We start from the raw sequence: 13,990 nt of genomic DNA on the forward strand, positions 1-13,990 counted from the left end.
AACTTCAAAGCCTCGTTTAAACACTAACATTATTAAGGCACAGCAATCCAAGGAGCAAACACTCCACTTGAGTCAAAGCACTTCAAAATAACATTGCCTCCGTGCTCATCCTTCCCCTTTTTTCCTCCCAGATGGCCCTTTGTTTGCCTGCTCCTCACAGCAAGACCTTCCTGCCACAGGGCCTCCCTTCCAGGAGATTAGGGCTGCCTCTGCCCCCTCCCTCTCTCCTCCTTCATTTCCCCAATCTCGCTAACCACCCCGAGGAAGAGCTGGCACCCAGCTTTGCTGCTGGTTTTTAAATAGTGCTGCAAATTAAAAAGAAAAAAGTTCTCTAAAAAAAGCACTCTGTGGGGAGCGCAGGTCTTTAAATATTCCGAGCTTCTTGGTAATCCCACCTACAGCAGGATACATGGCTCTGCCTCCCCTGGCTCACAGAGGAGGCCGATGGTGGTGGAGGAGAGCAAGGCCAATCCCAAAACCCTGCAAGCGCTGCTTCCCATTTCACTGCCAATGCAACCACATGCAGATTAATTAGAGGTTGCTTTAAGAGGCCAGTTCCTGAGTTTCACTGCTCTGTTAATATTTATGTGCATTTATAAGCACTCAGACCCCAAACAAGGCTGGAGCATGCTCCTAGCAGGAACAGCCGGGTGCTGAGGGCTGCCCACCGCAAGATGGGTGACACACTCAGAGCCAACATCTCCCAAGTCTCAAGCCAACCTCGATGACCAAACCATGGCTTCCTGTCCACACCACTAACGTGTTGCAGCTCACCGAGTGTTTATACTCGTGAAGCACGTCTCAGAGGAGAGGCCAATGGCACTAAACACAAGAGTTACAAGAGGAATGCACACAAAGAGCCCTTGTTTGAAGGCATGCCACTGTCATCACTAGCAAACTCCCACTGTCATGCGCCTGCAGCTGCACACAGGTATTTAGTTTGTCAGCAAGCCATAGATGTGCTTCTTAAAGGAAACACCCAGTGCTCAGAGAAGCCACCCTATGTGGTGCCAGAAGGACTCAAAGCTGGGTATTCTATGACTCAAAGCAGGATATGAACCCCACTTCAGTGCAGCAGTCACATATCTTGGACTACGTGTTGCCATAATGTGAGTACATCAACAACCATCGAATAAAATTCCTGTCTGAAAAACATCAGGACAACTTCCTCATACTTGATGTTAATTAATCCGAAGTTCACAGCAGCTTTTGTTAAGAGTCTAAGCTATTGGTTTCTTCATATGGAGCAATACACAACCCCCAGGACACCGTGGACACTCATCTGGATGACCCCTTGCACGCTCGCTCTGTACCTTTCAGGGAAACCCAGTAGTGCTTCCATTTCCTGCGCGTGGCTGACTCCACTTTCTTGTTCTTTTTGTGCACCAGGAAGTTTTTCACTGCCAGAGCACCAGCCTTCCGTACCGTGCCCTGGGCAGCCGTCAGGAGGATGTCGGACTGCCCTGGGGAGCTGAGGGTGCCGCTGCTCTGCTCATCGCTGAGGGCAGAGCCGGCCTCCTCCAGGTTCTCGCTGTTGGTGGTGCTCATCTCCAGCTCCCGGCGGAAGTTCTCGTACACCCCCTGGCGAAGACCATCGCCTGTCGAGCTGCTCCCGCTGTCACTGCCGATGAAAGCCCGACTGGCTGTCGGGGAGTAACTTGAGTTGGTAGCATTGGAGCGCCTAGAAAGGAGGTCAGTGTCGGTGGCTGCTCCCTCGATCCCGCTGTCAGTGAACTCACTCCCCTCACCTGCGTTGACATCCTAGTTGCAAGAGAGACACAGTGTGAGATGAAGAGGCTGGCCAAGCCTGACCTTCTGGAGACACTAACTGAACCCAAACGCACAGGTGGCACCATGTTTTTTCACACCCCCATTTTGTCTGGTGCTGGAAATCTCTCTTTTTTCTTCAGAAGACAAACAACTGGAATTAAAGGTGGGGTAGGCAGAACTTTCATCACAGTTTAGGAAAGGCCAGTCATACAGGCACAATTGCAAGTGGTGCTTCTACAGCCTTGGCATTTTGGAATATAAGACGCAGCATCATCTGTTTACATTAAGCTAACAGTGCTAAAGGTTTTGCAAAAGGAGAACATATGGTAGCAAAAACTGGCAGTGTCAAGAAAAACAGCAATCAACCTACACATTTTGAAAGGAAAACATTGATATTGTACACTCACACCTCCAGCTGAAGATACATTTTAGATATCCCGAAGATTATAATTTGCAAATTATATAACTAAAAAGGTACTTTTTTTTTTTTTTTCCCCTGCTAAGAAGTTAATGTATTTGAGATTATTTCTGGTTTGTGTCACTTCATCACAAACCCTAGCGATGGGCCATGTGACATCCCCTGCCAAATCCCACTGTGATAGACTCTGCCAAAATACTGCAACAGAAGACCTTTCCTGGTCCCAAACAACTCGCAGCTGAAGCATCACAAGAGACAAGAATATGGCCAGTTTCAGCAAGACAGGGAACAACACAACTGAATTCAGGTTTTGAAGGCATAGCGGCTCAGCCTGCCCCCTGCAACAAGGCTAGGGCTCATAGGAGGCTAACCACTACCATCTCAGCATCCAGAGGCATCTGTGGCAGTTTTTGAGGGAGGACAAATAAAGGCCAAGCCCTATAAGTGAAGACAAATATCTTACATTAGATACTCAGGAGAAGAGGGAGTCAAGGAAGAAGATGTAAAGTGGTGAGAAACATGGCCAAAACAACAGGAATTTCAGCCTCCGCCTCTCCTGCAAGAGCAGCTGGTGCTCAATTTACAAGTTATTTTTAAAGAAAGAGGAGTCTCTGAGAAGAGGTGGCAGAATGCAGTGTTTATTTTGAGAGAAAACAAGCTTCTAGGTGTTGGTTCAATCACCAGTTTTCTATGCATCCAAGAGCAGCTCTGCAGAAACCAAAAAACCCTCCACCGAGCTCTGTTTGAAACCTTCCTCCTGTGGAGCATGAGCTGGATGAGGAAACCTTAGGGGGAGGGGTGTTGCTGAATTTGACTAACTTTTAAGGCATTTATTTGTAACGGATGGGCCCGTTCTTTATAAACGCTACCTCTCAGGGGGGACTTGGAGTCCAGCTGGAAGAATAAGTGCTTCCTTCCTTGCTCAATAAGCACAGTTATCCTAGTCAGTCTGGTTATTTAATGTAATACACAGTGATAGACAAGCTGTTCTGCACTGGCCAATATTCCTCTACTCCCATTGCATGTGAATGAGCCGAGAAGGGCTTCCAGTAAGTGCAGTTATCTATCCATACAGAGCAGTTTTCACAATGACAAGTTTTTTCCTGCTGTTCCAATATACTTGTATTTTGGAAACCAATTATCTTTCCATTTCTTGCAGCACTGCAAAGGAGTGATACCTGGAGAGGGTAACTGGTGCTGCTCAGAAACCTGTGTTTACAAAACACTGCTGCAAGCGAGTTTTTGCACTCCATCAGGAAAAGCTGGATGGTGCAACTTCTGATGACAGCACTCCATTTGAGACCCTGTGCGTCAGGGAGCCAGGACTGGCACGGCCACTTGACACTCACATGCCCAAGGCACTGCCTCTCTGCCAACACTGCTACATTGGCCTAAAACTGGAACACCAAAGAATTGAATTAGGTCCCCCATGTTCTCTGGAATAATTATTCCCGCAGAAGGATCAGGGTTTGCATTTGCCTTCTGGGCCCTTCTTCCTCCGTAACTTTTTTGAAGGGAAAAAGTGTGGCACTCATATGGCATAAACGAACCTGCATTCTGCAGTGAACACTGCGTAACGGTGGCAACAAAGATTAGTTTAGGTTTTGAGCATTTTATTTTAGGTTAATGATTTAATAAACATTCAATCTGTCTCATAATTATTTTATCCATGCTATACAAAAAGTATAGAGTGAATTTCAGAATCTCAGCTAATACAACTTTTAGGAATCATATCTCATGCTTTAACTAGAATTAGTCTGTTTAAAAAAATAAAGAGCTACTAGAACAGACCACCAACTTGAGGGATACAGGATTTGTAATTTTGCCAGGCAGTGTATGCATAAAACCTTTTTGGTGCTTTTTAGCAGATGGAGTGTTTTTTCAAAAACAGAAGTGCAGCCAGAGATGTTCAAGCACAGCACTGCAGTGCAGGCTCCCATGGTCCCTCATGCCCGGTGAGACACAGCATTAATTGCTTCAGTTTCCCCACCCATACATGAGGATTATACTCCGTAACTGACACATGGGCTTTACAGTTTACTATTTATTAAAAAATACAAGGATGGAAAACTCAGACTGTTATATATGCTCATGAGCTTAAATTGTAGCACATTTTGCAAACATCTTTATAATTTTTACCACAGTGCCAACAATAGACTGGATGGGTCAAAAGATCTTTTCAGCATAATGCTGCAGCCCCGCTCTGATCCCTCTGCTCTTGGTCTCCCTTTTTCTGTCTTAAATATCTCATATCAAAGACTTTGAGCCAACCAATTCAAGCCCTTTGGTGGGAGGAGGGTCTGAGCATACAGAGGTCAAAATGGTTCAAAACCTACAGCCTGCTAATATTGTTCATGCTCATGAATTATGAAATGTAGCATTGAGTGAGCCTAGCACTTTCAGAGACTGCTCTATGAGAAGATCGGTCTCAGGGTTAGTAGGGTTAAGAGCATTCATTGCACAGGTCTCTGACTTCCGAGTTCCTGCTGCAATGTCAGCTTGTTCTCATCGGAGGTTATGAAAAGATCTGACAAAGCAGCCAACATCTGCTCTGGCTGTCCTGCAGTGCTACAACCCACATACTGAAGCACATTCAATTAGGAGTTCAGCAGAAAGTAGAGAGGTTTAGTATGTACTTCTACAGAAAAGTGCCAAGGCTGAAGGGTAGCAGTCCCAAGCCAAGCAACAAACTGTAGCAGGGTTTGATGAGCACACCACTGGGGGCACAGAACTACTGCAAATTTTCAAACAAGGATGCTGAAAATCAAGCATCCCAACTCACAGTGTAAGCAGCATGGCTCTCCACTGATGAGATCAATGTGCATACATGGGCTCCTAGCTTTGGTGTCCAGCTTCAAAGTACTTACTGACATGGCCACCACAGTTTACTACCCAGAAGCAAAGCAAACATTGCATAACCTCAATGAGAACTATTTAAGAATTACTCACGTTTCCTGCTTAGGTTCTCAAAGAGCCCCATGGGCAACAGCAACTGTCTCTCTCCTTCAAGGAAGACTTATTACCATTCCAGGTCCATGATGGGATACACCACAAAGGCTTGCTAACAACACAGACATTTCACTCCTCGGCAGAAGGAGTTCCCAGGTGAAAACTCTTGAGGCCTAGAGTGAACTACAGACACAGCTCAGCTTTCACTACTGATCCCTCTGACTCCTGCTCAGTGTCCCTGAGGCTCTCCATCATAATGCTGATGGCATGTGCCAGGCACATCTTGGGAGCTGGGGAGATAGCTGAAGACTGAAGAGCGCATGTTCCTGAAGCCCGCAGTTTTGGACATTATACACGCATTACAGCAAATCACCAGCACATTACTCTGGACTTGTAATTGCTATCACCAAGGGCTTCTGGTTTATTTTATGGGGCAAAAACCCCCAAAGTTTCATTCAGCTCTGTGTAAGATTCAGGACACCGCACCTGATATTTTGCACTTCACCCGAGATCTTGAGTTTTGTGTTTTCAGGCTGGCAAACAGTTGTATCCACACAGAGGAATATTTTTGCCCAGAGAAACCATCCCAGGAACCAAATGCAAGACTGCAACTAAAATCTGTGCTGCCCCACTTAGCCTTCCCAGTGGTGTTTACCTAGCCTCAGGCCTGGGAGGACAAGAGGGCAAAGCAAGAAGGAGGTGGAAATCATTAAATTGGTCACACCAAGTAGAACGCATGTAGCAAAGAAAGGAAAGCATATTTCCTCCAAGACAGAGAGATGGGGGAAGTCATGAGAATAGCAGTTCTTAGCATTTTGCAAAGACAGTAGGTCTTGGAGACAACAGACTGATTAAAGAGGGGTCTTTCTTTGTCGCTTCAATTTAAGGTTACTCTATAGAAAGCAGGGTGTATAAAGACCACTGGCTAAAGAAGAAAACTAAACAGGGTGTAGCGACTGCTGCACAGTGTGTCTTGACGGGGAGGTGGTAAGTAGTAACAGAGCTTCCACCAGGATCTGGGATCCCTGCCACTGCTGAAGATGACAGAGAAGCAGCACCATTTCTTATACTGGCAGTGCTACTGTGCCAGTTGTAAATGCTCAGCGTTTATGAAAGGAGGTTCAGCCGACAGTAATGGAGGGAAAGAGGAGGGAAAGGTTGAATGCCTGACAACAGAGAGATACAACACATAATGAGAAACCAGAGATGGGCTGAATAGCGCCGTTGTTACCAAAAAGAATGCAGTGAGGCCCAGCAAGCAGGCCACGTGCCAGGACAGCTACAACAGCCCTAATAGCATTCAAGTGTAATGAAGCGGAATTATCACAGCCCCATCAAATGCAGAGAACAATTTAACTGATGAACCAATTCGGTAAAATATTAGTGAAAGTATTAGCAACCCACTTAAATATATGTTTTGTCCTCGCATGAACACTGGGTTTCATGCAAAGCAAGACAGTGGAAAACAAAACTGTAATGCAAGCTACATCAAGCTAATGTACTCAGAGCTGTAGCTTTTACTTTCTCACATGACACTCATAGCACTATACGTCCACTACAGCTATTTGTTAAACATTATTTTGTTAAAAAAATTCTTGCTAAATTTAGGTGGGCGGGGGGGGAACCAAACCAAAAAACCACACTTTTGCTTTAGAAAAAAATTTCTACCTTGAGCTAGCAAAAATAAGGAAAAAAGTTTTGGGGTAGGTTCCAAGCGCGTTCGTTTGTCTCCTTGTTGAACATATTTGGTATTGGCCTCTGCTAGGAAGAGACCACTGGATGGGATAAACCTTTCCCAACTCTCTGGCTCATGACTGGACACATTCAGATCGCTTACAATAACAATGCATTTACCGAACTTCCCACCAACAGCCCTGCTACAGACACTATTAAAATGGCTTGATGAATCACTTTCTCCTGCTTGACTGACAGCAGTGATTCGTGAGCACTTTAGGCATGTGGGATTTAGTAGGAAAACTCTTACTTCCCTAATATTAACAGTTCCTTATGCGGTTAATACTTCTTTCTAAATTAATCATTAGATTAAAAGTACTCTAAAGAGTACTTTTTTTAAAAAAAAGGGGGTTTTTTCTCAGAAGGGGCTCCCTCCAAGAGAATGCATATCTTGTGTTCCCTGTCCTGTTTAGCAACAGAGCAATAAGGTGTTCACATTCAGCAACAGCCTGAAATTGCACATAACCTGCCTGGCTGCTAAGTTAGGCAAGCACGACAAAATACATTTAAAATAGATGGGTAAGCAGCCTGATGGTTTGCATGCTTTTATGTGCCTGCTGTCTCTTTGAAGCTCCTATGTAGAAAAAGATTGGACTGATAAGTGTTTTTCCTCTCTTTTCAGTACTGACTCTACCATCATTTGATGGTCAAGGTAGTCTGATAAGGTACGACATGCTCCAAAACAAAATTAAATCCTTTTTCCAGAGTAACTTCAACACCCAGTAATGGATGCATTAGAAGATTTCTCTGTATCGAAAACAGTCAAAACATTCCAAGAAGCAAAGATTAATCATAAATTGCAAGTGAAACCTGAGTGGGAGAAATGGTTTTAAAGCTGCAGTGGAGAAACACAAAAGCAACTCCACAGCTCATTCCGTCTGGGAGGAATACAGTTTGAAGACTGTTACAAACGTACTGAATCATGTCCAAATCACTGTAAAGTCAGAGGGATTATAATAATGACATGCAGGAGATCTGTCACCACAGCAATGAACAAAGCCCCTCAATCAGATGATGGGAATTGATACGAAAGAAGGTTCTGAACATACGTACAGACCTGTGTACAACAGGACAGTATTGTATGAGAACTAGCCAGGATGCACCAGATTGACAGCAGGCTTTGCAGAACTAAACTGACAGCCACAAACCAGCATAGGCCAACTGCAGTTTTCTGCTGGATTAGTTGGGTACTGTTTAAACCTTCTAGGAGGGCTCCCAAGTTGAGTGAGGTACAGTTAGAAGCCAACTGCAATTTGTATGTGGATACTAGACTGAGATGCTGGGTTTGTTACCTTTGGGAATTCAAAGAGATTGGATACTGATATGTAGAAGCAGCTTTGTTTCCTACTTCTATGCACTCACCACACACAACAGTTCTTCTGTTGATGTCTGGAAGAGCCAAAATTAAAACAAAACAAAACAACCAACCACACAAAAAAACCCAAACACCAAAAACAAACCAAAAAAACTTATATGTGTTATTAAAGCTGCGCAGAGTGGTTTAATAAGCAAGCAGGTTTCGGCCATGGTTCTCTGAAATCAAATTTACTCCCAACAAGAAAGGTACTAGCCCACACCTCTAGATATTTCTCCTAGCAGGAAACTTCACACTTGCTATGAAAGGATGAATCACAGTCACAGGTTTCTGGGCAATAATCCCTGGGAAAGTCTTAAGGCATGGATTTCAATGGTTTTTGGTTCCAAGGTTCCTTTATGAACTTCTCTTGGTGAATGCTGTACAGTGTAATTTGGCACCTTGGAAAGACAGACAAGGTACTAGGTGCCAAGCACTCAGAAGATACTCGAATATGGGAAGGAGATGTGCACCCACTTTGCTCCTGCAGGACAGGAAGGTAGCAAACACCAATGTATCAAGCATTCATCAACCCCATTTCCTTTGCAGGCAACTCTGATAATGTATGACTGTTACCTCAGTATTATACTTGGCTCCTTCACTCACATTAAGCAATCATCTTAGCTTAGTGCTGTAATACAGGGGTTGGGAACATTTTTGGTTCACTGAATCCCTGGATATTTTCCAGCTAATATGTGGGTCCTTCCAGAAGGATCTCTGTAGATGCTGTAGATGCTTCCCCAAGGAGCCTGGTCTTCTTACTGAACTTAGATGCCTTAAAGGCAAATTATGAACCCACAGGGGCTCCTGCAGCAGTCAGGAAAGTACAACCATGGAGGACTTGTCAGCTGTGAGACAGAAAATATTGAAAATGAAACTGTCCCCCATAAAGCTGCAGGGAAATACATGGAACAGCTCTACCCTTCTCTCCAAGGTGCTGGGCGGAGCTCTTCACTGACTCGGCACAGTTGCAGCATCAGTTTGTGATCTCTTCACGTTCAGAAAGTTCGTTTTGCATCCCTAAGAGCTAAAGTATTGGGCAAAGGGAAGGGGGAGGATGTTTTGATTTTTTTTTTTTAATAATATGAGAGAAATCCAAGACTGCAAGAGAATGCACAAAGGACAACAGGGCCCTTAGCTGGAAACAGCATCAAGTGCTACCATGGGACCTGAGCACACAGGCTCTTCCCTGGTTTTAGCACTGACTTTTAAGGGGTGCTAAAGTATATAATACCACGAATGAGAATCAACCTGTAATCCAGTAAAGCCTCTTGGAGTGTGGTCCCTGCACACAGCTTCCGACACCTGCACAGATCTGGGGTAGATGCCTGCTTTGCATTCCCAGCAGTGGGAGGAAGTCTCAGTTCCTGTGCGCTGCAGTGTTTAATCGCTCTGTTTCCAAATGATATGCTGAGGACCCCCCAAAATTTACCTTGCTTTCATCCCAATGGACCACCCAGCTGAAGAAAGTTTCTAGGTGGACTGAACTAACCATAAAGTAATGCAAGCAGCCTAACTGTGCTGGAGTTAAACAAATGGCAATGTGCCTAACCAAAATCCATGAAGTAAAATACAGGGTTAGGTTACTTTTTGTTCACTCCGTGCCAAGAAGAGGCAGTTCTTCCTGAGAAATGCAATAGAGGGGGCAGAAGTGGGGAAGGGTGAAAGCTGCTAGAAGAGCAGCTTGAAATTAAAACATATCATGTGGGAGGTGTTCACCTGAACAATCACCTAACTTAAGGAAGCAGGGAAACGTCTGCCATCTGGAAAGATGACTAGTCACAGGATCACATGCTGAAGCTCTCTGAAAAGAAACATTTCAATGGAGCACTTCATGGAAAGGATCACTACTGCAAATTAGATCCATCTAAGCAAGCATAGCCCAGCAAACATGCAGCTGGGGCAACCTGCCTGTGATTTTTCAGTGAAATGTACCTGCAACTAAAAACATGCAATCTATACAGCTTTACAGAGAATACAATTATTGCCAATGGTACAAGCATTTCAAATGTATAAATGACAAAGTCCTACTGTTTAAAAAAAACATGCCTGAATAGAGCTACATCAGATATCAGGACTGCTGGTTTGCTTTCCATTGGCTTCAGACCAAGGGCAAAGGAAGAAAAACAAGATCTTCAAAAGAGTATCAAAACATTTGCCAGCAAAGACCAAAATACTCTTTTTTACATGTTCCTGCTTTCCCTGACAATACTGGGGCAGAGTTGTGTGCTCTGAAGGGAGTGACTGCTATTTGCTTTCAAATATCCTGAATAGGCAATACCTGATCTAATCTTAACCATCTGGGAAGGGCAGCCTGGTTGACAGAGCAGGGAAGACCTCTGAGTTTCGGCCTGAAACCCACTATTCAAGCTCTCCTCCAGGCTCATGCTGAATCTGCTTCCAGTCGGCCAGGCTATAAACAATTCATTTGGTCTGGCCATTAAAGGGGTCTCATTCAGACCTACTGAGAGTAGCCAGCAGGACCAAAGATGTGGATTCACATATGCAAGCTTGGGCTGCCACAAAAATGAGCAGCTACCCCTTCCCCCCAAGCCCATTTCCACCCCTCCTTTAACTTGGTGCCCTGTGGCTAGTAGCTGAAAACAGAGGTGTTTGGTTTTAATAGGATAGTTTGCCTGGAGGCACAGCAAAGTGACCGGCTGACCAGTTCTCTTCAGTGGGATTCAGCCCCTTGAGTCACTTGAGCCAAACCATCCAACTTAAGGATCTCCAGCTTTTGGAGATTCGGAGTGTAGCTCAGGCTATACCTGAGACCTTGAGAAGGACCTCCATCTGAAAGGCACAACAGGACTACGTGAACAGGGGCTCAAATCAGTGAGAGGCACACTACAGCTGAAAAGCAGGAACATCTTACTTTCAGGCACTTAATAAACTATGTATGACTAGTTATAATTTAAAGACACACGACTTTGTTTTTATTTCTTTCCTCAATTCCATCTGGACTCAAACAACTAATATTAAAGGCCTGGGCCAAACTGATTAAGAATCATACTTCGATTGAAAATAGCTACGTTTTCCAGACTACAGACTGAGATGTACAGAATCACTTTCATAGGAGCAGAGCTTCAGCTGCTGAAGATACTCTGCCTGGAAAAGTGATGACCAAGGAGGGCTATAAGAGCAGGCCGCAAGGTCACAAGTGTTGTGCAGGGAGTGAACAGGATGCAGTGGAAGCCAGAAGCAGAAAATGATTTCAGAAAAGAGAATTCATGGGGGACAGGTCAACCCGACAGTCTTGGATTTATTCCTTGCTCAGGAAGGCTCAAATCACTAATCTTCTGGGATCAGGAAGAATGCCCTAAAGGAAAGTTTACCCTGTATTCTCCTGGTTTCTTTCTTTCTTTTCCTGAGCTCTTGATATTTGGGAAACAAAGTATTGGGCCAGATGGTACTTTCATGTGATAGACCCAGTGTGGTCCCTTTACATTTGAGGTTATCTCCTCTATGCGACAAAACTATTTGTGAAAAAGTTTTACACAACTTAAAAACAAGCATCAGGTCTCTGTAGTTTAGCCATCCTACAGAGCATAATGAAACACAATAACCTCTTATAAAATTCCCTGAGATGGCAAAAAAATAATATCGACTGGGAAGATATTCTAATTTTAGACTGGTTTCTCTGTACGTCCTGATCTAATTCCCACAAAAACGTTGGTTTCATCTCCTGCATATTCCGCAAATTTTTTTTATATAGGATTTTTTTTTTTTAAGGTTTGAGATCCCAAATTCCTTCAAGCTACCTACAGAGGCCTAAAAATAGTAATAAACTTGACAATCAGACAAAAGGGGATTTCACATGCCAAGGACATTGCCTGGGGCTGGCGCTGACCGAGGTGCAGTTTCCAAGTCAATCAGGCAGGAAGTTTCTTCACTCTCCCCCTGCTCAGTTCCACAACAAACACTGGACTGGACACAGGAAAAAACCTTTGCTTTCCCTGCAGAGTTGAGGGACATCTTCTAGCAGCTCCTTCTCAAAAGCTATGTAAAAAACCTGGACTGCACCACTGCAACACTAACGCTGGAATTGAGCTTTCCGGATGAAATCACAAATTGGACTGTAAAGCTCTGAGAGGAACAAGCCACTCTTCTCATAGGCAAGTGGTTGACGACACAGAAATGCTTTGGCCACCGTGTCTCCTTGGATTTTAATGCACACAGGAGTCACACCATGCTCTAAATACTGCTTGCAAACACCATCGCTCCCCTAGAAAGGTTCACACCTACTAGGAACTACTCCTAATGTCTTCCCCCACAAAGCAAATAACCAGCACTGGAAGCCCATGAAGGTCTCTGGCTTCAATGTCCACTGCCATCACCACCTCAACCATCACAAAAAAACCAGAGAAAGGAGTGGAACTTGCAGAGCCAGAGCCAGCATCAGGGAGGGCTGCCTGATGCCAATCCACAGCAGACACCCATGAACACACACGCTGCCAACACCTCAGCCTGGCACGCAGGTTTTGCTGTGTGACCAAACATCTTCTGTACATGCAGGATGTCTTCGCCCAACTGCCCTAGTAGCAGAGCTGAAAATGCCAAAAGAGGTTCACGTCCTAAGTGAGGCTGTATCCCCCCCATTTGATGGTCTAAAGAAAACAGAAGTCAGAAATTATCCACAGAGGGGGAACATGGAGTAAGGAGACGCTAAGATGGGCTTGGAAGTGGCACAAAAACGTATCTCACGGTTTCCATTCCCTAATTCCGCTCCTCAAATTTCAATTAGGGCTCATAACAGCAGAGGAGCATGGGGTTACATTTGTCTCTGAACATCCACCCGGAAGAGGAGGAGGAAGGAGCCTCCCGCAGGCAGATGTTTAGCTGCAAGCAGGACACAACAGAGCCGTTTCACAAAGTCTGGATCCCAACAAGCAGGTTGTAGGATCCTGGGGATCTCACAACCCACAGCCAGAACAAGCTGTATCCAACTGGAGCTTGTCTCCCTTCAAGCAAAAATGGGTGAAAATGTCAGCCAATTAAGCTTTTTCCACCTACATCACATCAGCTCCAAAGCCAAACATGATCCCAGCAGAGCTCTCCGGGAAGTCTCGCTTCAGCAAAGCAGAACCCTTAATGTTAAAACATTACAAAAAACAGAACTGCTGCGTGGGTGCCCCAAGCCCACCCTGTGAATATTAACAGTTTGTGCATATTGAATATAATTGTCTCTTCAGTATTAAAAAGCTCTCCCTCTCGATTAATGGAAAGTGACTCCCACAGTTCAATTTAAGGTTTAAATTTGGAAGGGAGAGATTTTCTTTTTTTCTTTTTTTCTTTTTAATTTTCTTTTATGTACTTGTAAAGAACCCATGGATCAGGCATTACAACAAAACAAGTACAGCTCCATTCTAGGATGCTTTTTTCCAGGAGCAGTGGTCAGCATATCACAAAAATTACAGCTACTGACAACTTCTAATCAATTTAGCCCACGCAGAAAATACAATGAAGTACATGCATGTAACAGTGGCTGGATTCAGGAATCAAACACAAGGGCACAATCCCATTGTGGTCTTGCACTTACCCTACGCTCAGTGTCTTCTGCTTTCAGGGAACCTCTATAGGAACTAGACTAGACAAAAGATATCTGCAAGTGACCATCAGCACCTTCCAGCGCTACTAGCACCAGGGTTGGTGAGACTAAAAAAACATGCTAATATCCCAGCTACAACTTTCCAAAACCTGAAGAAAATACCAACTGACAAATACAAACCCAAGTTCTTGTGAGGATGGGCCATGGTGATCTGGGC

General features: G+C 44.5%; 1 protein-coding gene across 14 annotated transcripts in view; it reads right to left on the minus strand.

Annotated features, from left to right (window-relative positions):
• TIAM1 (TIAM Rac1 associated GEF 1) overlaps nt 1-13,990 on the minus strand; it is a 191,875-nt gene that overhangs the window by 66,455 nt on the left and 111,430 nt on the right. For all 14 annotated transcript variants that reach the window (XR_003990240.1, XM_030477422.1, XM_030477421.1 and 11 more), the window contains one exon: nt 1,314-1,761. Coding sequence is in view for 13 of the 14 variants with exons in the window: in XM_030477422.1 (XP_030333282.1) it covers nt 1,314-1,761 (448 nt within the window). In the remaining variant the exon portion in view is untranslated. The remainder of the gene's footprint in view (nt 1-1,313; nt 1,762-13,990) is intronic.

This window comes from Strigops habroptila, chromosome 2, assembly GCF_004027225.2.
Source record: "Strigops habroptila isolate Jane chromosome 2, bStrHab1.2.pri, whole genome shotgun sequence".
Classification (NCBI taxonomy): Eukaryota; Metazoa; Chordata; class Aves; order Psittaciformes; family Psittacidae; genus Strigops; species Strigops habroptila.